General features: G+C 37.5%; 1 protein-coding gene across 3 annotated transcripts in view; it reads left to right on the forward strand.

The window, feature by feature from the left end:
- Positions 1–22,357, forward strand: part of LOC142350364 (CMP-N-acetylneuraminate-beta-galactosamide-alpha-2,3-sialyltransferase 4-like) — a 64,162-nt gene extending 41,805 nt beyond the window's left edge. For all 3 annotated transcript variants that reach the window (XM_075402205.1, XM_075402203.1, XM_075402204.1), the window contains exons 3-6: positions 3,560–3,713; positions 17,850–18,033; positions 18,717–18,903; positions 22,066–22,357. In XM_075402205.1, coding sequence (XP_075258320.1) covers positions 3,560–3,713; positions 17,850–18,033; positions 18,717–18,903; positions 22,066–22,279 — 739 coding nt within the window. In that variant the 3' untranslated portion in view covers positions 22,280–22,357. The remainder of the gene's footprint in view (positions 1–3,559; positions 3,714–17,849; positions 18,034–18,716; positions 18,904–22,065) is intronic.
- The last annotated feature ends 3,838 nt before the right edge of the window (positions 22,358–26,195 follow it).

A 26,195-nucleotide genomic window follows, 5' to 3' on the forward strand; every position in this document is an offset into this window, starting at 1 on the left:
TTTTAAGACTTTTGAAATTTCTTGGTTTAATAAATTTTGATTAATTTTTGAATTTCGCCTCAATGATCGTTCTCTTTGTCGACTTGTAACATAGCCTCATTAAGAAAACTTATCCGCGGTATAGTTAGGAGAAATTAAGATTGAGTAGTTAAGGTTTTGTCTGACTGCATTTGACGTTGTTACTATGTGCTTTTAAATTTAGATATTCAGTTTTTCCCGTGAAATTTTTGTTTTTGCTAATTTTTTGGTTGTTTTTTTGTCTCGTAGTCTCTTTCAGGTCAGATCTCATTGGCGCTGTAATAAGGCAAGGTAATTTGTAATTCAGTTAGTAGATAGGTTGTGTAGCCATTGTTTTATACTCAAACATCTATTTTTGTTATTTATTCATTTGGTTGACAATTAAGTCAAAAGTTTAGATGAGCTCGGGTCGGAACATCATGTGCGAACGCACATTAACGAGCCACCTTGTTACCTTTTATGATCAAATGAAAATACAAAGAACCTTAGAGTCCCAAAAGATCACAATAACTCCTGTTTGAGCCTTAAAAAACAACGCCTCAATATATTGCAATATATTGAATTGTAAATCCTATAAATAGAGAACCAATGCTCACCTTTGGCTAAAAAAAATACATTTATGACTGAAAGAGTTAATTCAAATTCTGTTCGAGAATGATAACAAAATCTAGATCAAGTAGTGTTTTGTTGCGGCTTAAAGTTTGCTTTTTTTAGACACAATTAATTAATTTTTTCTGCAATTGTTGCAGTAACAAAATAGATTAATGTCTGCTGCAAACTGACAGCGTATATATTCTGGAATGTTTTCGATGTCATCCTGCACATTTTTTGACATAAATGTCGTCATTGTTTGAATATTCTCCTTCAAATTGGCCATTGAAATACGAATGAAGATTCCTAACCTGTCTGTTTTATAGAAGTTCTCGCAGGATACTCTATAATTTTAAAGTTCTTATTTTTTATACTACCATTCGATTTTAACCGAATACTTGTAGAATTCAAGAAAACTACCCAGAATAAAGCGATCAGTGTATTGGGTTTTACAAAACTCCGTTTTTCGAAACTCCGTTTATTGGGTTTTATAAAACTCCGAAAACTCTTTTCAAAGAGTCATAATAATACATTTGTGAAACTAAAAAAATTACAGGCATTGTTATTATAAAATTTCGGAAAATTTACCTAAATTTTACATTACTTTCCTTTCTAGGTGAAATTAGCTATAAAATAACTAGAATTCACAGATATACCTTCTCAGAAATTTACCCGCAAAAAATCTTTTCTAGGTAATTGTTACTGAAAAATTTGCCGATTGATGTACCTAGATATTTTTGCAGCTATAATTCAAGATAAATTCATATAGAGTCTGCCTAGAATTTTCTGGTAATAGAACCAAAAATTTGACCTTTAAATGATTTTTCCAAGTAGGATTAGGTGATATTAACCAGCAATTTTTAGCTAGACACCATTTAAGTTTACCTTCACAAAAAAGTATTGGTAAATAAATCTACCTGATAATGTCACACAGAAAATGCTGGTAAAAAAATTCAGAGAAATTTATTAGCAAGTGAATTTCTAGGAGGATATAACAGCAAAATTTAGGTATTTTGTATACAATTCTAACAAAAATTGCAGGTAATGCAAAGATCGGGAAAAATTCTAGGTAAATTGAATAAAAGAAAATTTTTTTCGCAAAATCTACATAAACCTAACTGCATTTTGTATTAAATTTACCTCCAGTTTTCTGAGAATGTACCATGCAAATCTTTCCCATAGTTGATAATAGCGGACATGGTGGCACAATAGAAGAAAACGTTCAGAACTTTTTATCAAAAATGGCGTTATTATTATTGACAGCTGCTCCTACATAAAACTTCACAAAAAAAAATTCTCGCCCATTCACACTCCGCTTCTTTACATTACCCAGGTTCAGGCTTCAACTTATGAAAAGATCGTACTCGACCATAAAAAGAAGGGCATACGTCTGCTCGAGTCATTAAGTGACTTAAGGTCAACTTTAACTAAAGTTATTAAGTAACTGAAATGCTGCCCGTCTGTGACTTTAGTCAACAGACGGCTCGTGCAAATTTTATACGGAGCACAGAATGTCACAAGGTTCCGACATACTTGTGAGAATTGCAAAACAGCTTCAAAATCTCTCAGAAAAAGGGCCAGGAGGAATCTAAAAGCAATTAGTATGAATTGGAGAACATTACGTGCAATGTTTGAACTAAATCTTTTTCCGTCTTTGTTCTGTAGGAAAAATTTTCTACGCATTCTAGAAATATAAGTGTTGTACAAAAAAAAACTTGCACGTACGCATATTAACACACAGACTAAAACACGAACACACAAACACAACTACCCACACAAGCACATACGCCAACACATACCCAACGCATACATTAGACGCACACAAGCTTACACATACACATGCAAAAAAGGCACACACACGCAAACACACGCAAATACCATTTTCTGGTGATTGGTATTGGCTCTTGTTTTTTGAAAAAAAAAGGTTTGGACTGTTGGGGCAATTGTATCGTTAATCAAACTTTCACACTAAATTAATTTTTAAATGAAGTTTTTTGTTTTGAAGCATCGTGATAAGTTTTGTTAATTTTGATTTTTTATGTGCATGAGCATAATGGGCTATTAATTTTCCTGAAAGTGTGCAGATGGGTTAGCAGCTAGATTAAATAAACACAAATTTGTTTTTCAAAATTTTGCAAGCCAAATTTAAGTGGTACTCTTTTTAATTTCTTCAGATTTTTGACAGTGTTTGCGCTCTGCCTCATTTGTTGTCTAAAAAAAAACAAAGGACTTTTCATGTTGGTTTCAGAGGCAATAATTTTGCAGAACTCGCCTTCATTTGACACAAATGCTAACTGGGTAGAAAAAATCGGTTAACTCTCCATCTCTCAAATTCTTCTGAGTTTCATTATATTAGCTAGAATGAACTTTTTTGAATGAACTTCACAGACAATTTGATATACGAAACAGAAAGATGTTCCATCTTTACTTTTCAACAATATGTTTTGTTGAGTTTTTGTTCAATTCATAAAACTGGTTTTCTACTGAAATTGTTATATCATACAAAAAGGAAAATTGCTCTCAAAAGCTACAGAATTTCGAAAAGAAAACGTTTTTCTGAAATTTTTTTTACATTTTTAAAGTTGAAGTTTGCTATTTTGAGATCTCTAAATTCACTGAAGTCTTCTAAACCGCCCTAAATCTGATTAGCTTCCCCTGTTTCAAAACTTTGGAAACTCAGAAGTTTTGTACATAAATCAAAACTAGATTCTGTGAGCTACAAAATTTCCTTTTTTACCTACGATGCATTAAAAAAAGTGGAAATGTGCAGAAAAAAGCCATACTTGCATATATATTCCCCCATTTTGAATAATAATGACCCCCAACTTGAAACTTGAAGTCATTTCATGAGGTCTAGACTGGATTATTTCGATTGATTCCTCAAAAGAATATATGCTATTGATGAATTGAAATACAAATCCCACCACGATAATCAATATATTTTCTGCAGATCAATAAACGTGCTGAGCAAGTACTACCAAACAAAGACTGCCATAGTGAGGAGTTGGAAAGCGGTCCAGGACTCCGTCTCTCTTATTCCTCTGCCAGATGTGAAACCAAACGAAACATGTGTCATCGTGGGATCCAGTGGAATTTTACTTCAGGTAAGAAATCGCACGCGCATGAACTTAACCAATATGGAAATACTTGTTTGACCATAATCCCGATCAAAAATTTAACGACCAAAAAAATTAAGACGCATATGCAAGTTTCATAGTTCCAGATCTCTGCAATGCCTGACTCTAGTGTGCCAGAAGTTCCTATAAAGTACCAGATTTTCAAAACTTTTAAAGTGCGGTTTTCAAGTTAGTTTAGGTTACTCTGCTAAGGTGGCTTCAAAAATCTGATTCACTTCTAGAACACACCGCGGCTCTCTCCGAATGCCAGGTTGTCTCACTGACGTCATTAGAGTCCCAAATCTCGTACTGCGATTGAATCTTTAATCAATACGGTGTACGTGACTCTGATGAAATCAGTGAGAAAATATGATAATGGAGAGAGCCGCGCAGCGGTCCGAGAACTAAATCAGTTTTTGAAACGACTTTAGCAAAGTCACCTAACCTAGCTTGAAGCACCCACATTATTAATAGCCGCAGTTCGAGCAAAATTGATAATTTCACATTGAAGAAAAATACTATTGAAAAAGTTCTCGAATATTTGATAAATCGTGATAGCAAAATTATTGAGAATGGTTAAAAACCGACGGTGATTGGATTTGATGCATTAAATTAAGTCGTGTTTATAAATTGTTTCTTATTTTTATGCTAATTAGGTGTCTGACTATTTCGTCGCACGAGTTATTTGTTTTCAAAAAAATTTTGCGATCTCTTGAGACTTAAATGCAACTTTTTTGCTACAAAAAAATGCAAACAAAAATGTAACTTTTATTCATGACATTGGTTCGAATTGTACTAACTAATATCATGGCGACAAAAGCAAGTCTACATGAAAGAAAAAACAGTTTTGGTTGACAGTTTTTCCACATGCTAGGGAACAAATAAGCAATGGGCCATGAATTCCCACAGTTTAATCATTGAGTGATACGCGGTTTATATGCTTTAAAGTGAACGCCAATGGTGTTCTGATGGGGACTGTGTACAACACTTTCAACTAGAACACTTTTTTGAAAAACCCTCGTTATATTTTGTCACCTTTTTTCACATTAAATCTTTTTCGCTCTAGCTATTTCAGCAGACACATGCAATTCGATTCCAGATTTTACTCCTGTGAATTACACTTACGTTTTTTCGCTGCTAAAGTTGTTAATCCTCTAAAAATTGCAAACATAAATGTAGCTAACCGAGTTATTAAGAAGACATGTGTAAACATACCTTGTGATACTTACTTACACGCACAAAATACAAGCGGTTGTGATCCTTACTTAGAGTGCATGTTTGCACAAATTCGCGCTCCTGACGCGTTACCAAAATCGATTGTAATGAACTCAGATACCAAGCTTTTCGGCTTGACTGTAGTAGTGTTTAATTTTTCTTGAAGGACCTTCATAGCAATTATTGTAAACGCGTTCATACTTTTCAATTCGAATTTTTCGCTTGACCATTTCGCGCTTTTCTAGAACTTTCTATGATCCTCGTGTGTTTCTCCACGCTTTCGTTCTTCATTTTTGAAAATAAAATCGATTGCAGCATAGCATAAAGAAGGGATTGATAACCGAGTGAGCCTATCGTGTGAAACTATTATTGCACCCATGAAGAAAAATTGATCTAGTCTACAGCCGCTGAATTAAATTGCCTTGCACGTCGTTCAGGAGCAATTCTTCCAACATTAGTCAGTTTATGTTTTAATTAGTAGTCCGTCCAAAGGCAGTTCAATAATCTACACCGTTTTCCATTCTAAAAAGAAGTCGGCTGTAAGCTTGAACTGGTTTCTACTAAAAAAAAACAGAATTTGTTCACATTTTTGTTTTGACTTAAAACCAACGACTGAAATCATTGGTTGAAGATTTTGGATAAAAGTCAATTTTATCGTTAATTTGTTGGACTGTGGTTTAATTTGAACCTGCCAGCCCTTAATCGCCAGTCAATCGTTTATTTCGCAGTAATTTTAAAAAAACTCGAACCTTCTTGTCTTTTCCTCTCTCCGGCATTATCACAATTATAAAAAGGCATGGACCTGCTGCTTTTTAAATTCTCTAATAAGTGAACATTATCACGCGTTTTTTCCCCTACAGAATTGGATTAGTTGGTGTTTTTATATAGCAGGTTATTAAAAAATACTTCAGTTTTTTACACAGCTTATATAGAAAATTTACTACTAGTTGTTGTGTCCTTGCAGGATGTGAGTCCGTCATAATATCTTAACATCTCGGTCGGAGCAATTAGCTGGTTGTATAAAGTTTTTTTTAGCAATGTTGATTTGTTTTGATGTTTAGCTATATGGTTGACAAGTCACCGTAAACTCCGCATATAGCTTTGATATAGTTTCCAAGAAAATTTTATTGTGGTCAAACCGAGCAGAAATTGTCACCTAAAATTATATCAGCGAGCGAGTTTCTAACGAGGATCTTTTTGCTCTCACAAACGTTTTATTTGTTATCTTACTAGGGTCGGCTCTTAGAGTAGTCATCACGCAGACATGAAAAATTAACCAGTTTTACGCAACCTTCATCAAAGCCTCCTTTGCAAAATAGAATTAAATTTTTGGCGTTTGTTCTCCAAGAGAACCGTTTCTGCCCAAATATGGGAGGAGGTTGTATGAGGGCTTGTACTTGTAACTCAAGGTTTCCCGAGTTGAAATGTTGCTTAAATTATTTACAATTTGTCCTGTTATGCTTTAATGATAGGCAATTTAATATTTTTCTTTTCAATCGAATCATTCAAATCTTTGCTCAATTTGAAACTTTGATGTCGGTGCCTGATATATTTCCGCATTATAGTCAAATGTTAAAAAATTTTCAGTCGTTTTCAGCCGTCGCTCGTCTTCAACGTTCCGAATATTCATATTTCTCTCCCACCTGTCTCTAAAACAAGACATGTTGTTGTCCTATCGTTTATTTTGTTCGTGTAACATTTCCAGATGCTATTGTCTTGTGTACATTGAAGAAATGTATTCAATGATGAGTTAATTTGCTTACGGATTCTTTTACGGCGTAAATAAGCGATATAAATTTTTAACCAATCAGAATTGAGTATTTCTAAGCATCGCTTAAAATAAGAATAAAATGGTGGCGGTCAAGCAAGCCGATAGGCAAGCAAGCCGAATTTTGAAAATGAGGTCAAGTAAGCCGAAAAATTTTCGGATAGCCGTATTTTAAGTTGCCCCTGGCGGGCCGGTGGGCGCCTTCGCCGCGATAACCGGCTCGCTATTTCCGGATTACATCCCACAGCGAATGAGAGGCATGGCCATGGACAGCGGTCTGCTGAGACCCGTACCCACTAGATGTCTAAAAATTGACGCATTTTTGTTTCTTTGGTGCATTGGAATACATTATGCACTATAATACTATGCGCAGTATTGATTGTAACGGCTGACAATGTATTATTTCTGATAGATTACATAACTATTACATAACTATCGGCTTGCTTTTCTGTCGGCTTGCTTGCCTATCGGCTTACTTTGCATTCGCCGAATAAAATACGTTTTAGCAAACATAGAAAAAGCTCGGCAAGTTTTTTGAATTGAATCCATCGAACTGCTGTTATTGCGTCAGCGTTATTATTCGTACCGCACCCTAAGCAGAATTTTTCTTCTTCATTTGGCCTAATTGTTATGCCTCATTTAGTCTAATTTAGATTTATTAAATTGTTGACAGTATGAAATACAACAAACATGGGGCCAAGTTCGATGTTGCCGTTTACTCGAGTACGGCCCATTGAAGATGACGAAGATTGCTGCCTGAGTGTTAAGAAGGATACGTGCAAGAGTGCCGACGTTATAAAGAACCGACGTTAGAAAACGCCGAAACCTGACTTAATTTAAAAAGAGCCGGGATCTTTTCAACAATTGCCCCCCCCCCCCCCCCCCCCCTGGTACCTAGCAGAGAATCGCCACCCCCTTTTGTGCTATACTTTACCACAATATTAGTTGGCCTACAGTTTAGATAGCCGAATATCAGTTTAAGTGCAATTGCAGACCGCTGTTCACGGCCATGCCTCTCACGCGCTGTGGGATGTAATCCGGAAATCGCGGGTCGGTTATCGCGGCGAAGCGCGCGCACCGACCCGCCAGTCGGAAATTCTTTTCGCTTTGTATTCCAATTCGCCCTAGCATGGCGCTTTATTCTGTCCAAATCGCTCGCTTAAATTCTATTCAAGAATAGGCCCCCCTTTTGCAAAAGGGGGGCAATTGTTGAAAAGACCCAAGAGCCGAAAGCAAAAGTTGCCTTTAATTACCCTAAATTGTTAGTTGATTACCAAGTAAAGTACTTAAGTGGGTTAATTGATCTTATGTTCGGTTGTGATAGTTTCATATCAAGTCCCATAAGCAGGTAAGTCATGGGCATGGCGCACTATAATTTGAAGATAATTATTTATTAATTCGCTTTCAGTTTCTTTTACTAGAAAATATTAAAATTTCATTTCTCAGATAATCCGTTATGATTGGCTGAGAATTTGGTAGTCTTACTTTAGAAAGCAATTTAATCTGCTGCAAAATTTATCGACTAATAATTTAAATAAATTTTCGGCTCTCTTTCAATCGGCTCTTTTCACTTCGGCTCTCTTACAAGTCACCTGTTAAGAACGGTTACTTGAAAGAGAGCCGAAGTGAAAAGAGCCGATTGAAAGAGAGCCAAAATTTTTTTGAAAATATTAGTCAATAAACTAAGAAAAATTTTGCAGCCAATCAAATTGCCCTCTGAAACGAGACTACCAAATTCTCAGCCAATCATAATTGAGTATATGGGAAAAGAAATTTTACTTTTTTCTAGTAAAATAAAAGAAACTGAAAACGAATTAATGAGTAATTATCTTGAAATTAGGTGACGTATAACTATGCCGACGTACTACTATGCCGATTATAAGAGTTCCGAAAATTTATTCTATTTGTATCTTGATTAATTTCTTAACCAATCATGTCATTTTACGGAGATGACGCAAAAAATTATCAGCCAATCACAGTCGAGAACCAATTTCGGCAGTCTTACAAAACTTATTGTTTATTAGTACAAGAAAACTGCAGAACGGCAAACATTAGGTAAACAATAGTAATTGCGGTTAATGGCCATGCCTCAGTGGTCCGTGGGACTTGATATGAATCTATCACCACCGAATATGTGATCAGCGTACCCCGAATGTTTTCTAAATTTACTTTACATGCTTTTGAATTTACCAAGAGACCCTTTTCGGCACTCTTAAAACAAGTTTTACTTTGGGCACTCTTAAATTTCGTCATAGTATTACGTCGGTATAGTTGTACGTAATCGTGAAATTATCGCGGGCCATGTCCGTGCCTCAGCGGTTTATGGGACATGATATAAAACTGACAACCGAACATGAGACCATTTAACCCAATCAAGTACTTTTCTTGGTAATCAACTAACACTTTAAGGTATTTAAGGGAACTTTTTGCTTTCGTTTCTTTTTAAATTACTTTTGTTTTCGGCTCTCTTTATACTCGGCTCTTTATAACGTTGGCTCTCTTGCACGTAACCGTTAAGAACGAGCAGCAGGATCTATTTCAGCAACCGAAACCGAATGCAACAGCCAAGGGAAATTCGAATCTGATCACATCTTTGTTACGAACTATGAAAAGAACTAACCTAGACTTTAACAAGGGTCCTCGACCGTGTAATTTAATTCAATATTTACCCCCCTACCCCCCACCTGGAATTAATAGGTCTTTTCATCAATTCCATGTCTCGACTAGGCGAGGTAAAAGCTCGATCTTAATGAAATACGGAGTAACAAAGTTGTATACGTTGAACGGGAAGCCCAATAAAAATACAATGTTAATATCGAATTCGACAGCAAATATTTGGACGACAATTATTTTCTTCGCATCGAGAAGAGGTAGCACGCGGTCAAAGTTAAATTCAAATAAACCACGCAAAAAAACTGCAAATTGAATAAATTACATAACGTTTGTAATTTTGACCAATCCGCCTTGTCTATTTTGATTGGGGAAAGCAAAGTTTTTACTATTTTTAATCATTACCATTAACCAGTAACTACCCTAGTCGATTTAGGATGTTAATCTTGCAAGAATATTGCAAGATATTGCAAGATTAACATCCTGCCTCGACTAGGGTATGTACTGTTGTTAATAATTAATACAGTTATTACAGTTTCAATAACCATTAAAAATAACCAGTTGCTGTATACCGTTGTTTATTATTCAGTATTTTCGAGATGAATAGAGTTGAAGTAGTGTATAATACTACTACTAATATGCGGTATATGACCACTATCTAAAGAAATATGATCACTTACCACATATTATACACTACAATTTTGTCAATTAAAAAACACGTAAAAACACTTTTTTAACTTATTTTTCGATTTTTTCGATTTTTCGATTTTTTAACTTTCATTAATACTAGATGCAAAAACTAGATCTACACTTTTTGCGTCTAAGAATTTTGACTAAATCAAACTCTTGTTTGGTGAATTAAAACGGAAACAACGTGTGTTCCGCGATAAAAAAGCAAAACAATTAAACACACTTCCCGTGGAAATCACATGTCTGGAAAATCGTCAAAAATAGGTCCGCAAAACTCCAAAATGAACTGATCTTACAAGTTAACCGTTCGTTTTAAAAGAATCTTAAAAATTTCGTTCGTCTTAAATCCAATAACTCTATACTTAAGGCCTGGACTAAAGAAAAAACAGTTTAAGATCGTAATATTTGAATCCACACATAATTTGTTAATTATAATTATTAATTGCTCTCAAACGAAGTTTGTAGCAAGTATATTAGTCTTGTCGGTCTTTTTATGCAATTTTTCGCTTGCCCGAATTTCGTTTAACGCTTTTGACTTTTCGTCCGTCCTCAAAAACGGGATAATCAGGTAGCGCCCAGCGGGCATTAAGTGCTCTTAGAGCCTTTCAGCTCTGTTTCAGCTCTTGAGACTTATACTTATGGTGAGAAGGGCGGTTCTTAGAGGTTGAAGAAACCCCCACTGTTGACCCCCCCCCCCAACTATTGCCCCCCACTGCGTTGTTCCCCCCCCCCATTGTTGAACACCCTCTCCCCCCATCAACCCACCTGTGTTGAACCCACCAACTTTTCATGTGGCTGACAGCATGGCCGTTCTTCAATGGACTGACCCTAAGGAAAAACAATCAATCTCTGTTGCAAACATTGTGTACCGACTTACCAGCGTTGCCCAGCGTATTACGAGCGTTGCGGAATGGAACCACGATGCAACTAAAGATAATCCAGCTGACGCCGCCACGCGTTGGATATCCACAGAATCTTTGCAACCAAGCAGTTGGATCAAAGGTCAAAAGTTCTTTACTATCTCAAGTTTTTACTATTTGTACCAAACGGAAATGTTATAACAAAATCAAGTTTGGCATCAACAGAGCTGACACTGTATCTCTGGCTATATCTGTCAAGAAAACAGACAATCCCCGCTCCGTCGTTTTTCTCGTTTCATAAGTTTAGCTGTTATCAAAATTGTTTCCTCATATCAGCATACGCTCTTCAAGCCACGGATCATGCCAGCTACCGTAACCTCGATGGTAACATTTACTGATCCTTTTGAGCTTGACGAAGTCGAGCGTCATCTAAAGTACTTAGTGCACAGAGTGTCCTTTGAAACCAAAAGAAAAAGGATCTTCTTGAACACAATTCTGTTAAACGGAGCAGCTGAAATGCTCCACACTCACCCGTTCGTAACTTTGTCCTTTAACACTCATGGAAAGCTTTACGATCGGGGAATTGAATACCCGAGATCACTATAAAGGAACACTGTAAATAGTGAAACTGCGATAGTCATTACGCTCCATCAAAGAACACCGCCTGAGTTGCAGAGAATTCCAAGCTAAAACATTGCAATGAATCATGACTTACCTAAAGAGAGACTTGCCTTTCAGTCCTCTCCCATCACCAACACTGGCATTGACTACTTTGGGTCGTGTAATGTAAATGTCTGACCCACTACTGAAAACTGCGTTGTTTCCTCTCCACGTTTCTGTCTACTCCATCTGTCTGTGTTTGAGATATTTACATTCATGGACACCAATTCTTGCGTCATGGGTGTTCAGCGGTTATTGTCCCGATCGAGTACACCTGCCATTGTTTGGTCAGACAATGTTACCAGCATTAACAGGAGTAAAGAAAGAACTCCGGGAAAGTATTGAAAAAGGAAAGATTGTCAACATTGCATCTGAACTTGCGATTAATGGTGTAAAGTTGGGGTTTAAATCACCCTGCGCGCCCTATCAGAGTGACATTTGGGAGAGGTTGGTGCGCAGCTTGGAGCGTGTAGGGTACAATATTCTTGGCACGCGTCGCCTCAAGGATCAGGTGTTGCACACTTTTTTTGTCTTGTGAACGATGCTCTCATTTCATATAACTTCCTTTTGGGAGAATATCCTACCAGTATCCTGCCTCCTGTTGGTTATAATATGTTTATTGTTCGCAAATGCTACGTGCGTGCGCAGTAATACTCTAACGCTAGTTGGTTCTCTTGAATCAGAGAGTTTGTACCCACGCTTAACCGACGTTTTAAGTCACAGACGCCTGCCGAGCAACACCCAAAGACGGGTTACTTGTTTTGGGTTGATGAAGAAGTCAACCCTAAGCGCTACTACCTTACCGCTCGGTTTACTGAACTCCGTTACGGATCCGGTAGCATCGTTAGCGCCGCCCTATTGCTTGCGCCCACAGGATCACTCGTTCGTCCGCTCAAAAAAACTTGTACCATTTAACATCTGAGCTGGAAGATGTTACAGAGTAAAAAAAACGATCTAAATTATTAACTAGTCAGACTTATCTATTTCTAAGCATTGCCTAAAACAAGAATCAAAAACGTTCTAATATTCGTAGAAAGCGCCGAAAAAATTAGTTTAACATAATTTTCAGTAGTTATAACCACGATATGTACCAATTAAGGTGGTTTTCATCTTAATTTTTTCGGTTTTCTAGTCGAATGTTGACCGACTATGATACGTTTTGATAACATCAATAACATCAAACACAATCGGTAAAAGAACAACAAAAAATCGTTCCGTCTAAGTTTTACTTGTTGCATTGTACGTTAATGCTGATACGTTGCTTTCTACTTGTTATCTAGAAGCCAATGATTGAATCTATCGAACCCTTGTTATTTCGTCAGGGTTAATAGCTTCCATAGTTGTGAGTGCGATGAGAAGATGACTCCTATTAATATTTTCTGTCGTATCTGTGGCTTTAAATGCGTTTTAGCTGACTTTCCTTTTTGAATTTTTTAGTGCTTTGTTAAACTTTGTTCTGATGTCTTTTTTGTCGCTGTTCGGTCTCGTTAAGTTGCTGCTTCAGTATATACAGAAGCAAAAAAAATCGAATTGTTTCCACAAATTTGCATCATTTGAAGGAAAGCATACTTTTGATCGAGCAATCTAAATCCATACGCAAACCATGAATTTTCATTGGCCGGACAATTAAAATTCCCATGTAAATACAATGTTGGACCCAAAATTCCTCTGAAAAGACCATGCTTGACCCATTAAAGATTTTTCCTCGACTTTAAGTATGAGCTCGACTGTGTAATTTCAGTCAATAGAAGCCTACCGGACCCTAGTACCAGGACAATTCAGCGCTGAATCTTTACATTCCCATATTAACTCACAAAATCAGTTCTGAATCAGTACATTTGCAGTCCATTTATAAGTTTTTATTAGCAGGACAAATTCAGAAAAACTTTTTAAATCATGATTTTGTACTTGACAGAATAGAACTTTTTGCCATGATCAGACCAAATTCTTGCAAAATTGAAATTTTCGATTGTAGCAAAAAATTGACCATGAGGAAATTGCATGAAAAATTGCATGCAAATGCCCCGCCCCACGCCGTAAGGACACGTTACCCAGCTTTATACAGTTAAATCGGCGGCAGTTCACGGAGTTTGAAACACAGATAAGCCCCCCTCAGAATGAAACACATATAAGCCATAAGCCCCCCCCCCTCCCACCCAGCCCAGCCCGAGCGCCCCAACTTACTTGTATGAGGAAACACCGGAGATCCGTCGCAGCACCATCTCAGCACTCGAGTTTCCACACTACAGTTTTTGAGTTTTTTCATAAATGGAAGGCTAAATTTGGGTGATATAAGCGCGCCATTAGGCTTTTTAAATGCATTGTCATATATTTTGAGATTTGTTTTCCAGGCCTCATTGGGGAATATAGAGGGTGTGGCTTATATTTGCTCTTGTTTTGAACGTCACTATTTTTGTGAATAATCTATCAAAGCAAGCCGGAAACTTGATTGTGGAAAGTTTGGCAGACGGTTGTAGGTGGCAGAAGGTGTACTTATACCCACATCAAACTGATTAGAGGTACTGTCGGATATTAAAGACAGTTGATTAAATGTGTTCGATTTTTCTTTGCACACAACCCTAGTCCGGCCTCAAGCTTATTATGCAAAATTCTCGCAAATGCGTTTATCTTGAAAGAATTTGCAAGATACTTGCAGTTGAAACTTGTCTTGTAAGATGCAAGTTCCCGATACTTATCTTGCAAGGGATACTTATGATCTTGCAAGATAGACTTCAAATGAGTCAGTTAAATACCAGAAACTTCGCATTGTTAACAATCAAGAAATCCTTGCATTTTGTTTTCTCATTGTTAACCGTGTCATTTTTGCCATTAAAAGCGCTTTTGTATATTCTCTCTTAATATTTTGCCCTCTCTTGATTTAATTAAAAAACAATTTATACGTTTTTTTTTGAAAAGATAGAAATTGGAATTCTATTCTGGTTGTTGTTTTGTGAGACACTTTTTTTTGTTCAAACCTGAAAAAAAATTGTATGCGTGTTGAAGGCAGCGTCATATTTTTTGTGGTTTCTTTTAGACCGCGCATTATCAATCGGTCACCATACTTGAGTATCTGGCAATCTCCGGTCATTCTTTTTTGAAGAGAACAAAAAATTCTTGATGTTATTTGGACATGTTTTTAGCGTGACCGTTTGTGAATCTTTCATCAAAGCAAACGGGCTATTTGACTAATTGCTCTCAAACGAAGTTTTTAAAAATTATATTAGTCCTGGAGTCCTTTTTGCTTGATCGATTTTTCGACTGACCCATTTGACTTTTTGGACAAACAGGTTGCGCACATGCACACAGGACACTAAGTGGCCGAGCGGCTCTCTTAGAGCTTTACGCTTTTCTAGTCTCTAAGTATGCGATACACGGAAACTGTTCTGAGGAGACAATTTCAGGGTATGAGGGGCAGTCCCTAGTCTTGAAAGTTTGACTCTCTCAGTCTTCTCCAACCCTACTCAACCACCCGTCCAACCTACTCCATCCTGGCGATTTGGATCCCCAACACGTCCAGCTCTCCCGCAACCCTACCCCCTCATGCCTACCCCCATCGCTTAGTACCCCACGCCGCCCACATCGCCCTAATGCTAGCACCCTTAGGTCACAGCTGGCTACTACCGAAGCCAACCGCTGGCCGGTCGTTTGAGAGAAATTCGCCCGACACTTGTTGGTTATGTTTATAAAAAAAATGCAGCTGAAAGTTACGGGTGAAGACTTTGTTTTGAGCCCTTAGAATCAGCTCAGTAAAAGGAGCACTGCCCGGGTGGTGGTTTCCGTTTAATACAGTCAAGCTATTTTTGTGAAAAGAACTTGCCTCTTTTTACGTTATCTCTTTCCAGTATCGTATTTTTTGCAAAAATATCACGCATAATCGACTCTTTTAATCGGCCATAGAATATTTTAACAAGCATTAACAGTCAAACAATATTCTACTCAAAACATTTGTTGAGGGATTTGAAGTATGGTTGCCTAACCGTAGATCAAATTCGCGAAAGCTTCTGTCGCCTATACAAGACAAAAATGTGTTCAATTGTTGTTTGCACACTGTCATAGTCCAACTCCGAAGCTTGCCATGCAAGATTCTTGCATAGCACGCCTATCTTTAAAGAAATTGGAAGATACATGCAATTGGCGTTTATCTTGCTAGAGGCAACGTGCAGAAGTTTTCCTTACAGACGAATTGCGAAATCTTGCAAAATAAACGTTAAAAAATTGAATTTAATTTGAGGTACAAAAATTTGAGAACCGAAAAACACTTCTTTGCAGACAAAAGAAACACTTCAATTCAAAACACATATTTAAATAACATGCCAATGGCAGTGTCGGTTAAATGTGCAACTTTATTAATGATGAGATACAACACGTATCAGCTGGGGTTGTTTTTATACTGAAGTTGGCCTACATTAACTGAATTTTTTCTCAATGATTGACTCCAACCACATACCTTGTGAGAAGTGTAAAATTTCTTGAGGAAATTGTTCTAATTTTTTGCTTCACAGTTCAAAAGTTCAGAATACTACTAATGTGATTCGATATGATGAATTTATTGTTAGATTATAGAGGTCGAGCAAGAGCAGTTTTTGTTTGCTCGCCAACAATGATTGAGGTAGTTGTCTTGTATATTTAATGCCAAGATTTTCTTGGCCAACTGGGCGCTTTTTTCAACACAGAAAGTTCTGAATTGAGTTTTTCACGCTTGACGCCTGCATTTTTAAATCTCAATGGCTTCCCTTTCGAAGACTATTTGTTGCAAACATAAAAGAAAAATATAGCATCGATGTTGCAAAAGCGAAGTATTTTGGTGGCTAAGATATCAGCAAGTTGTCCTGGAGGTTGCCTGTAAGAACACCTGCGTCTTTCTAATTCTTCGTGGATCCAATTTATTTGGTTTTGAAAAAAGCACCTTTTTTGGATAATTTTCGCCTGAGCTTAGGATCAAAACTTTGTGAATTAGAAACATAAAACCTCCAGCTTTTTCGATATGGTTGTCTTGAATTTTTTCGCAATCGCTGAGTTTCTTTCCGACACCAAAAAGAACTGTCAATATTTGAGTTGACAACTCGTCAAAAAAGAACTACGTATACAAAAAAACACCAAATTCTTAAAAACTCAGCTACAAATTTAAAGTAATACTGTTTACAGGGCGACGTTCCAAATAATTTTAAAGTCATGACAGCCAATTGGTATCTACTCTATGCTTCAGATATGTTCATCTATTCCTTTTTAGGAAGCCAATGAGTCTTGTTTAATTATAGATAGTCACAAGACTACGGAAATTGCAACAATTTCCGGCGAAACTGCAAATTTCACAATGTTTACAAACCCATACCGTCGAAGCCATAAAAAATAAGCGTTGTTCTCCGAAAACAAATTAAATTTCTATTCGGCCTCATTTGAACGTTTGTTGCATCTGTTTCTAAAGGAGACTTCATCTGAAAAATAACGTGTCTCTATTTGTCAAGAAAACAAGATAAAATTATCTGTGAGGTTCACGAAAAGCAACAGTCCAATGCAATTAAAATTCTTTTAATGGTAAAAATCCTCGATTAGACCAAAACTAGCCTTTCTACCGCCGCGTCTGCCTTACACTTATTTTGGCCAAATCATAGTGCAATACATAAATTGAAGCACTAGTTTTGTACACAAAATTCTAAGTTGAGCAAAATGATGCAAAACTAACAAAAACACGTCAGATCACATCAATGTTCAGAAAAAATTTAAACTTCAGTAACTCCGAAAACTTCAATTAATTTAAACCTCAAAAAACCTCGAAAAATTGAAATTCAAAAAATTGATAATTCTGGGCTTGCTAGTTCTGGGCTTGCTAATTCTGGGCTTTCTAATGATACCACAGCTCTCTACGATGAATATATGGATGGGCACAAATTGAATGAACGAAAAATTAATTGAACATATAGTTCCTCGTGTCCACTAAGGTGGGTTCGATACAAAAATGACAATTAGGCTAATTGATTCCTCTGCTTTTGTTACTCGCAAAGACCTCAAGTTTATATTTTGCCCAAAAGTATACCTTTTCAGCGTAATGATTAATGCTCGGCTTTCAGTGTTTTCCATCGTGTCAATCGTTTGTCAATAATTCTTTTTTGTTTTGTTCCAAGTTTTGTATGAAAATTCTCCATTTGTTCTCCTAAATTTTTCTATGGCTGTCTATAATTTTGTGATGATTGCGGTTTTGATAATTTTGATTAATATTGATTATGATGATAAACAAAAAATTCTCAACAACAATCAACCGGTACAAAAACACTTAAATAATTCTTCCACATGTATTTGATCACGTGATATGTTTTATTTCAGTATCCCCGGCTTGGTGCCAAAATCGACAATTACGACCATGTGATCAGAATCAATTTTCCGCCCACAGTTGGGTATGAAGATTTTGTGGGGAACAAGACCACCCTCTTCTTTGGCTACCTGTCATCAGTCAGAAAATCAATAGACACTCCCCGACAGCCCAGCGGAGCTCACATCATGTATTCGGGTTAGTCGTGATACAGAAACTTTTCTACATGGGCGCTTACGATAGGGCGTGACTTTGTTAGAAGCCGGATCTAAGCAGGCGCAACTTTCTTCAGCGCTTGTTCTTTCGTGTTCCTCAAGGCCTCATTTCTCTAGCCAATGTTGAACAAGTACAGCTTCTATTCAAACTTATCTTATGCACAATTTAAATTATATGCTTGTTCTCTCTCAACTTTCTAACTTTTCACTCCGACGGACGCTTTCGGTTTTGCCTTTATACTCTACCGCGACCATTTCCTATGATTAACTTTGACAAAACGGATATGTTATTTTTATGATAAACAAACAATACAGTTTTAAACCGAACAAACCTAGCCTCATCCATAGCTTTACCATGGTAAAGTTAGAAAAATTAACAACCAATGGTTAAAAAATATTTTTCCTCATCGGTTTTCTAAATAGAGAATTTTTCCAATTTCTAGTTACTGAAAATCTGGCTCTGCTTATAATGACCAGCACAATTATATTTATATTGAATTTCTCATAAAAGTGAAACAAATCGTGCCAATAAAAATTTTAATTGGCACGACTTAGCAGTCCACTTTCATGAAAAATTCAATATAAGTTATAAGTTCAGTTTAAGTTCAGTTCAAACTGTAAGTCTGTTTCACTCCAAAATGTTTACTCTCAAATTATTCAATTTAGGAACGTACTCGGTGGAGTTCTCCAAATTGACCTCTATGCTAACGCAGAAACCAAAGACCAGACCAGACAAAGTCTCTGCAGTTTTGAGGTCAAACAACTTGACCTTTTATGGGCACTACACAAGACAGTGGATATTCAAGGAGCTGATGAAAAACAACAAAGTCAGGCCTACCACCGGCCTTGAAGCGTTAGTTCTATTTTTGATACACAACTTTTAAGTTTCAACTTTTAAAAAAATAAATAAAATTGAAGATATATGGTTCGTATATGCCATAAATTGAGACGTAAAATCAACGCTAAATTAACATCACGTCTTTCATTGACCTAGCTATTCATAAAGAGATAATCACCTAGCAAAATTTCGAAAGATAGTATTCAACTATTGTAAGATCAGTTGTCAACTTCTGCGAGATGCCTATTCAACTCTCGCACGATAACCCAAGGTGAGATCCCATCATGGATCCTTTGGATCCTTGCAAAAAATTCGGATAAGGGCGCGGGAGCCCCAGTGGTGAGGGATGGCCTGGAGTAACAATGGTCTGGAACTTAAGGGTCGCACTTGATCGAGAGCAGTCGGAGTGCACAAAATATTTTGAATGCATGTAAGTCTTATCAGTGGTGCCTTCGGTATGGGATAGTCTGCTCAGAAACCATTCTCGTATTATACCAAAATGACTTCTGAGCAGACTATCCCATACTGAAGGCACCACTGATAAGACTTACATGCATTCAAAATATTTTGTGCACTCCGACTGCGCTCGACCAAGTGCGACCCTTAAGTTCCAGACCATTGTTACTCCAGGTCATCCCTCACCACTGGGGCTCCCGCGCCTTTATCCCAATTTTTTCCAAGGACCCAAAGGTTCCAAAGATTTTTAAAAAGATTTATTGAGAACTAAATTGAGCTTCTTAATACTTTGAGCAACGGTATACTGAACTAAGCTGGTTTTTTTTGCAAAATTAAAACTCAATTTTTCACGCACTACTATACCGACTTCAAATCAAATTTAAAAAAATGATTTTATGCCATTGAATACACATGATACATCACAGTGGTTATGTCTTATCATTAATTATCTAATGATCCAATTGCACCTTACAAGAAACGGCTATATAAATTTGATAAACCTCGCGCATAGTTCACATTAAAGCGATTTTTTTTGAAAATATGAATTGTTTCCAATTTTTAATTAATTATGAGAGAACTTGAGTTTGATTTAAAATTAAAAGGGAAAAAGTCAATTGCATGTGATTTTGTGAAATATTTTACTGTGACACTTTAGTGGAGTTCATCAAAATTACAATATTGTTTCTGTTAAATTATAATTGCGTTTTTGCTAAACTTAAGCAGAAGACCAGACCTTTTTTGTACGGGATCAATGATGAACGTCGAATTCAAGCTGGTGTAGTGTCTTCTCGTCCGAATACAATTTTCACTGCGTAGATCTTTGCGGTGCTAACTGTTTTTTGTAGTTCAGTAAATTTTTTTATTTCAATTTATATCATTATGAAACAACATTGCGCTCAGTACATTCACCTACAAGATTTTCTTCTCCATGAAGCAACCCTAGTCGAGGCGAAAAGTTTATCTTGCAAGATCTTGCAAGATTCTGGCCAACAAAAGTTTATCTTGTAAGACCTTGCATTCATTCCGACTAGGGAATCTCTTTTGCTTGGGAAACCAACAATTTGATAGCATCCGCTTTCCAAGAAGCTCGGCGTAAGGTTTCCAATTTTTTACAAAATTTTTGAAATTGTTTGCACAGTATAAATTATGAAGTAGCCGACAAATTTGCAACAGGTGTTACAAGAATCCAAATTTCTACATGAAAATTTAAACAAAACGTGCATCATGACTTTTTAAATTACAAATCCCTAAATTTGATGATCCTGTTCATCAATTGTTCGTTTCGTTTTTCTTACTAACAACTTTAAGGACTATTTACTGGTTGGCATATTGTTTGAGGAAACCAAAGACAATTGAAGCTCACACCCAAAGAAGCTTGCGTCTCAGGTTGAGCTCAGTTGGTTCAACTGATTAGTTCGCTCGACTTGATGCAGATATATTCTCCAATTTACTATGACTTTAATTTCAGATAATGGTATTCTGTGTTTTGATTTTGGCACAGTATCATGCCGACAACAATCGACTTGTTCCGCTTTTCCCTGAAAATCCGGGAATTGTACAAAATTGCTCAAAATATGAAAATTGCTTCACTCATCTTAAAGTGAGCGTCAATCTCGATTAGATTTTAGAAATAAACAAAGAAGAATTGTTTAAGTCTCAATTGGGCTTTTGTGAAGATATTCATGAATTTTGTTCCAAGAAGCTAACTATAATTTTTTCTGTTTATATGACGCTAGCTGTAGCTTGCACTTTTTCAGAAATCGATATTAAGCGTAAAAACGAGTAAAAAAAACAAGGATCAGACGTGGCCGATGAATTGATACAAAAGGATTCTCTAAACTAATGGGGCAGCAATAGTGACGTTAATAATAGGATCAAGGTTAAAACTCATTTTGTGGAAAGAAAATGATGTGCGAACAGAAGAGAAGAGAAGAAAAGAAAGAAAAGAGAATAGAACAAGAGGGAAGAGAGGTTGAGAGACGAGAAAAGAAGAGAAGAGAGAAGTTAAAAGAAGAGAAGAAAGAAGTTAAGAGAAGAGAAGAGAAGAGAAGAGAAGAGAAGAGAGAAGTTAAGAGAAGAGAAGAGAAGAGAAGAGAAGAGAGAAGTTAAGAGAAAAGAAGAGAAGAGAGAAATTAAGAGAAGAGAAGAGAAGAGAGAAGTTAAGAGAAGAGAAGAGAAGAGAGAAGTTAAGAGAAAGAAGAGAAGAGAGAAATTAAGAGAAGAGAAGAGAAGAGAAGAGAAGAGAGAAGTTCAGAGAAGAGAAGAGGAGAAAAGGGAAGAGGAGAGAGTGAGAGAGAGAGAGAGGTGGTAATTTTCTGTTTTGGTCTTTAAACGAAAGCATCGAAAGTAGTCAAGAAGAGATTTCCGCTAAGCGAGCAACCAACCTAACAGCCTGCAGTTCTTTCAAAAAAAAAATTCCGTCTAGTCTTATAACAGGAAACAATTAATTTTCCAGCAATCTAACAGGTGTGCGCTCGAAGATCAATTAGTCGTCTCTTCGGTCTGGAACCTCGACCTGGGAACTGTTCAACTCTTGTGTGGTTGTACGAGCTTACTCTTTAACTCTTTCTTCATCTGGCTAGATAACTGTTGCACAGGTGTAATATTTGTAACCCTGGAGTCTCGACTGTGTCTTCTTTCCAAATTGGCATTAATTGACTCCTTTAAAGCATTTGGTAGCTATCTAGGAACTAATCGATAATATTAATTGTTGTTTCGCAGAATGGTAATAATCAGCTCCTGGTGCCCAACGAGGCCGGACTACGCTGGCTTCTCTCTCCCGAACAGCAAAGCCCCTTCCAGTCACAGAAAAGCACCCTACCACTACTTTGACAACCACAAGCTCCACTTCTCAGCACATCGACCCAGCTTGGAAGTGATGGCTATCCAGAAACTGAAGGACTCCGGGTTGCTAGGCAACGACCTGTGTAATTGAACTAATTTTTTTTTGTTGAAACTGCAATAACAAACTCGCGCTCGTTGAGACATAAATCAAAATCATTAGAATATTAGAAAATACATAGTTGGGGGGGGGGGGGTCTGTTTTGCACCATGTTTGGGGAGGGGGATCTTTAGATTATATGCTTGTCTTTGGTTGTGAACACAGCTGTTCATTTTGCAAGAGATACATGTATTCAATAATGCTGTGAAACGCAGAAATTTAATCTATTGTTTCGATTTCTTACTTTATATAAATGACAGTTTATGGCAATTTCATTAAATTTATGTTTTGAATTTCACAACTTTTTGGTCAATTAATATTGGAAACGGTTTCCACCAGAATCTAGACCTCACAGTAAATTCTTGTGAACAGTTGTTCTTCCGAAGATGCGAAACAGCGGAACTTAAAACAATTTATAAAAGCGTCGACAAACACTGCTAAGTCATTAAAATTTTTAACAATAAGTCATAAATTAATTATTTCTATAATAGTTTTACTAAACAAGAGACGATAAAAGTTTTAACTGAAGTGTTCACAACTGGAAACCAAAATTTTTAAAAAATAAACTGATGATTGAGATAAAATTTGATGTGAGCAAATAACGAGCGTCAACATTTAATTTTTCACTGTGATACCTGGTCCGTTTATAATTGTATATCTGATCAAGAAAGACAGAAAGAGACCGGTTGCTTCATGCTAAGTACACTGACGTTTCTCATACCAGGTTGAGATCCCAGACGGAAGCAAGTATGTCCAGACCGTCCCAGACGGAAGTTGCCTATGTCCAGACCGTCCCGGACGGAAGTTGCCTATGTCCAGACCGTCCCAGACGGAAAATGCCTATGTCCAGACCGTCCCAGACGGAAAATGCCCATGTCCAGACCGTCCCAGATGGAAGTTGCCTGTGTCCAGACTTTCGTGCGCACACCAGACTTTCGTGCGTTCGACAGACTTTCGCGCGTTCGACAGACTTTCGTGCGTTCATGTTCAGACTTTCGTGCATTTTTCGATGTTTCCAGACTATGTAATTTTGAACGCACGACGCCCCCCTCGTTCGTTCATCTTCGGTCTGAGTATACTTGAGTCCCTCTGGGACCTCAACCTGGGATAGCTTTTGAAAAATGATGTTATTAAAGTTACTTTTCAAAGCCACTGAGTTAACAAAAAAAATGTTGACATATGAAATTCCAGTTCAGAAGCAATAATGTCATAGCTGTCCCACCCTGTTTTGGGTGCCTTTTTGCTGCAAATTGTCATTTGAGAGATCTGTTGGATATGGACGCGGCAGAGATCACCAATTTCGTGGAGGAACACATAATCCTCCCACATCTTTTGGTTGAGGGAATTCATCGCAGAAGAAAGGCCAGTCGGAAAAGATACTTCGACGGTATCGCACTGGTCGATATTTTGATTCGATCTCTACACTCGATTACACGTCACAGATTTCCTGGTCCATAACCTTTTTTTAAGTTGCTCGCTTATTTTTTCTCAGAGAAAAAAGGTTCTGAATCCACTCGCAAGAATGTGTAATTTCTGTTGATAAGATGTTTAATAGCAATATTTTTACCTGTATTGCCCCTACTACTACCCTGATTTTTTATCTACCCGTATTGCCCGATTTTTGACAGTGTTATTTCGATTCACTGCCCTTTGTGTGTTAGAATTGCGACCGGCTATGGTCTTGAACTTAATTAGAACTATTAAAAAAAATGTTTAACTTTAACTCACCAAAATACTAAGACAAGAGAAAATTAATAGTTGTCACAAAATTTATATTTATGAATCCTCAATAATTGGTGCTTAGAATCACTATCTTGGCAATGATAAGAAGAAGAACGGCAAGGTGCTGAAGGATGCATATGAGAACGAAATTGCAGACATCAAGGAGATTTGAGACAATGTGTGAAGCCATCTGGCACTGACTCTAGATTCAACAGCTCTCATGCCAGTGAGACATGATTGTGTGGAAGATGACCGCATCGAAGATGATTCAAAGGCTTGGAAGTTTTTGCGAGAGAGATTTCAGATCATGGAGGCACAGACAGTGGTGACTTAGTTGGCAGAGCTTGATCTACTGCAGCTCGCAGATTCCGAGGATTAGGACAACTTCTTCATCATAGGACAGGAGTCGTTCTAAAGGCCAAAAGAAGCAGGGAAAAGAGTCTCAATGGTATTCAATTGTCTGCCATTGACGTATGAACGCTTTGTTATACAGGAAAGATACTTAAACCCGGCAACGAAAGTCGTAGAGTTGAAGAAATGACTGCAGAATTTCCTTGAGAGGACAGTACAGAGACACAAAGGACAAAGTGGTTCAGTGGCACTGGCAGCAAAGCATGGCTTCAAAGTTTGACACAAGAGAGGAGACTGCTTTGTGTGTGGTAATCCCTAGACAATTTGCCAATGACGGCAGGAGGAAGGAGACAACAAGTGTGGTGAGAAGGGTCACCAGACGGGTTTTGCAAGATACTTAGAGATGGAGACAAATATGAAATTATGTAAATTGTTCCAGCATTGGCTGCACGAGATGAGGAATACTGAGCATCGCTTACCCAGTGGAAGACAATAGGCATGCTAGTGGACAGTGGTTGTACAGATCAAATAATGACAAACATCAGCGCGTTCATGTTCTTTGTGCTCAATCAATCGGTGGTCAGAAATGCCAACGGAGAGGCTTCGCTGTGTCTGAATCAGCATACCCTCAGACTGGGATTTCCAATTCAAGCTCAACAATTTTTTTTGCATTCCTGAACACTCTTAAAAGTAAGAAATGGTTTAGAGGTCAAGTAAGCAGCATTAGATGAAGGATCTACTACAAAAAGAAGGAGTCTCACAGACTCAGAGTCACTGAAAGACAGTGACACAGAAAACTACTCACAAGCAAAGACAGTTGGCTTCCTTGAAGAAGGACTGGAGCAAGCAGAACGTGCAGAGCCCAGATGAGGGACACAAGCAAGGAATAATCCGCAATATTTTGGAAAAGTCAGAACCTATCCTATTGTGCCTGAGGGCAACTGGGTGGAATCAACAACAGTCTGCGCAGCCAAGCAAAGTGATAATTGGGACCGATTGTACCGGGCAATTGGGGACAAGGTCAAGGCACTCCAAGACAACAAGACTTGGAAACTAGTGAGACCAAACATAGACTGGGACCTCATACAGGGTACATGGTTCTAGGATCTAATTTTACAAAGTAAGATTGGGTCCCAGAGGTCAAGTCGAAATACACAAAGCATGCTACGTGGCAACGTTTTTGTCTCCTGTGTGCCTGGAGCAGCCACAGGAGTTAATAAAGCAACGATCAGATGGAAAGAATTTGGTACGTCGACCAAAAAATTCAATTTACGTTTTGAAAGGGGTGGTTAACAACTGGTATAAGAAGCTGGCAAATTTCCTACTCGAGACAGGGGTCCACTAGAAGCAGGAACGGTCTTTGTTCGCGAGAGCAGAAATAGAGGGTCATACTTTCATCTTGGTATAGATTGACGACATCATAGTAGCATCAAGAAACATGACAGTTATCTCCAATGTCAAGCAGGCACTCGAAGCAACATTTCAAGATTGCACCCACAAATCTACACTGGCTATGAATAAAACTACTTTTGCGTTTTTTTCAAATTTCAAAAGCTTCAAATCTTACACAAAAAAGCTATATATGTTTTTGTGGGGGAAAGTGATACAGAGTGGTCTGGTGATGTGAGCAACAGAAAATCAACAAAGAACGATTACTTTTCGCTCAACAGACGTGGCGCAGCAGTCAGCTGGAGTGTCGAGAAGCAGACTAGAGAAGCATTGTATTCAAAACAACTTCTGCAAGACTTCGACATCCAACAGAAGCATTCAACAGCAATGGGAGAAAAAACCAGAGTTTTGTCAAATTGTGCCAAAACCCAGTCATGCACAAGAGGAG

The sequence above is a fragment of the Convolutriloba macropyga genome, chromosome 12 (genome assembly GCF_964194025.1).
Source record: "Convolutriloba macropyga chromosome 12, txConMacr16.3, whole genome shotgun sequence".
Lineage (NCBI taxonomy): Eukaryota > Metazoa > Xenacoelomorpha > Acoela > Convolutidae > Convolutriloba > Convolutriloba macropyga.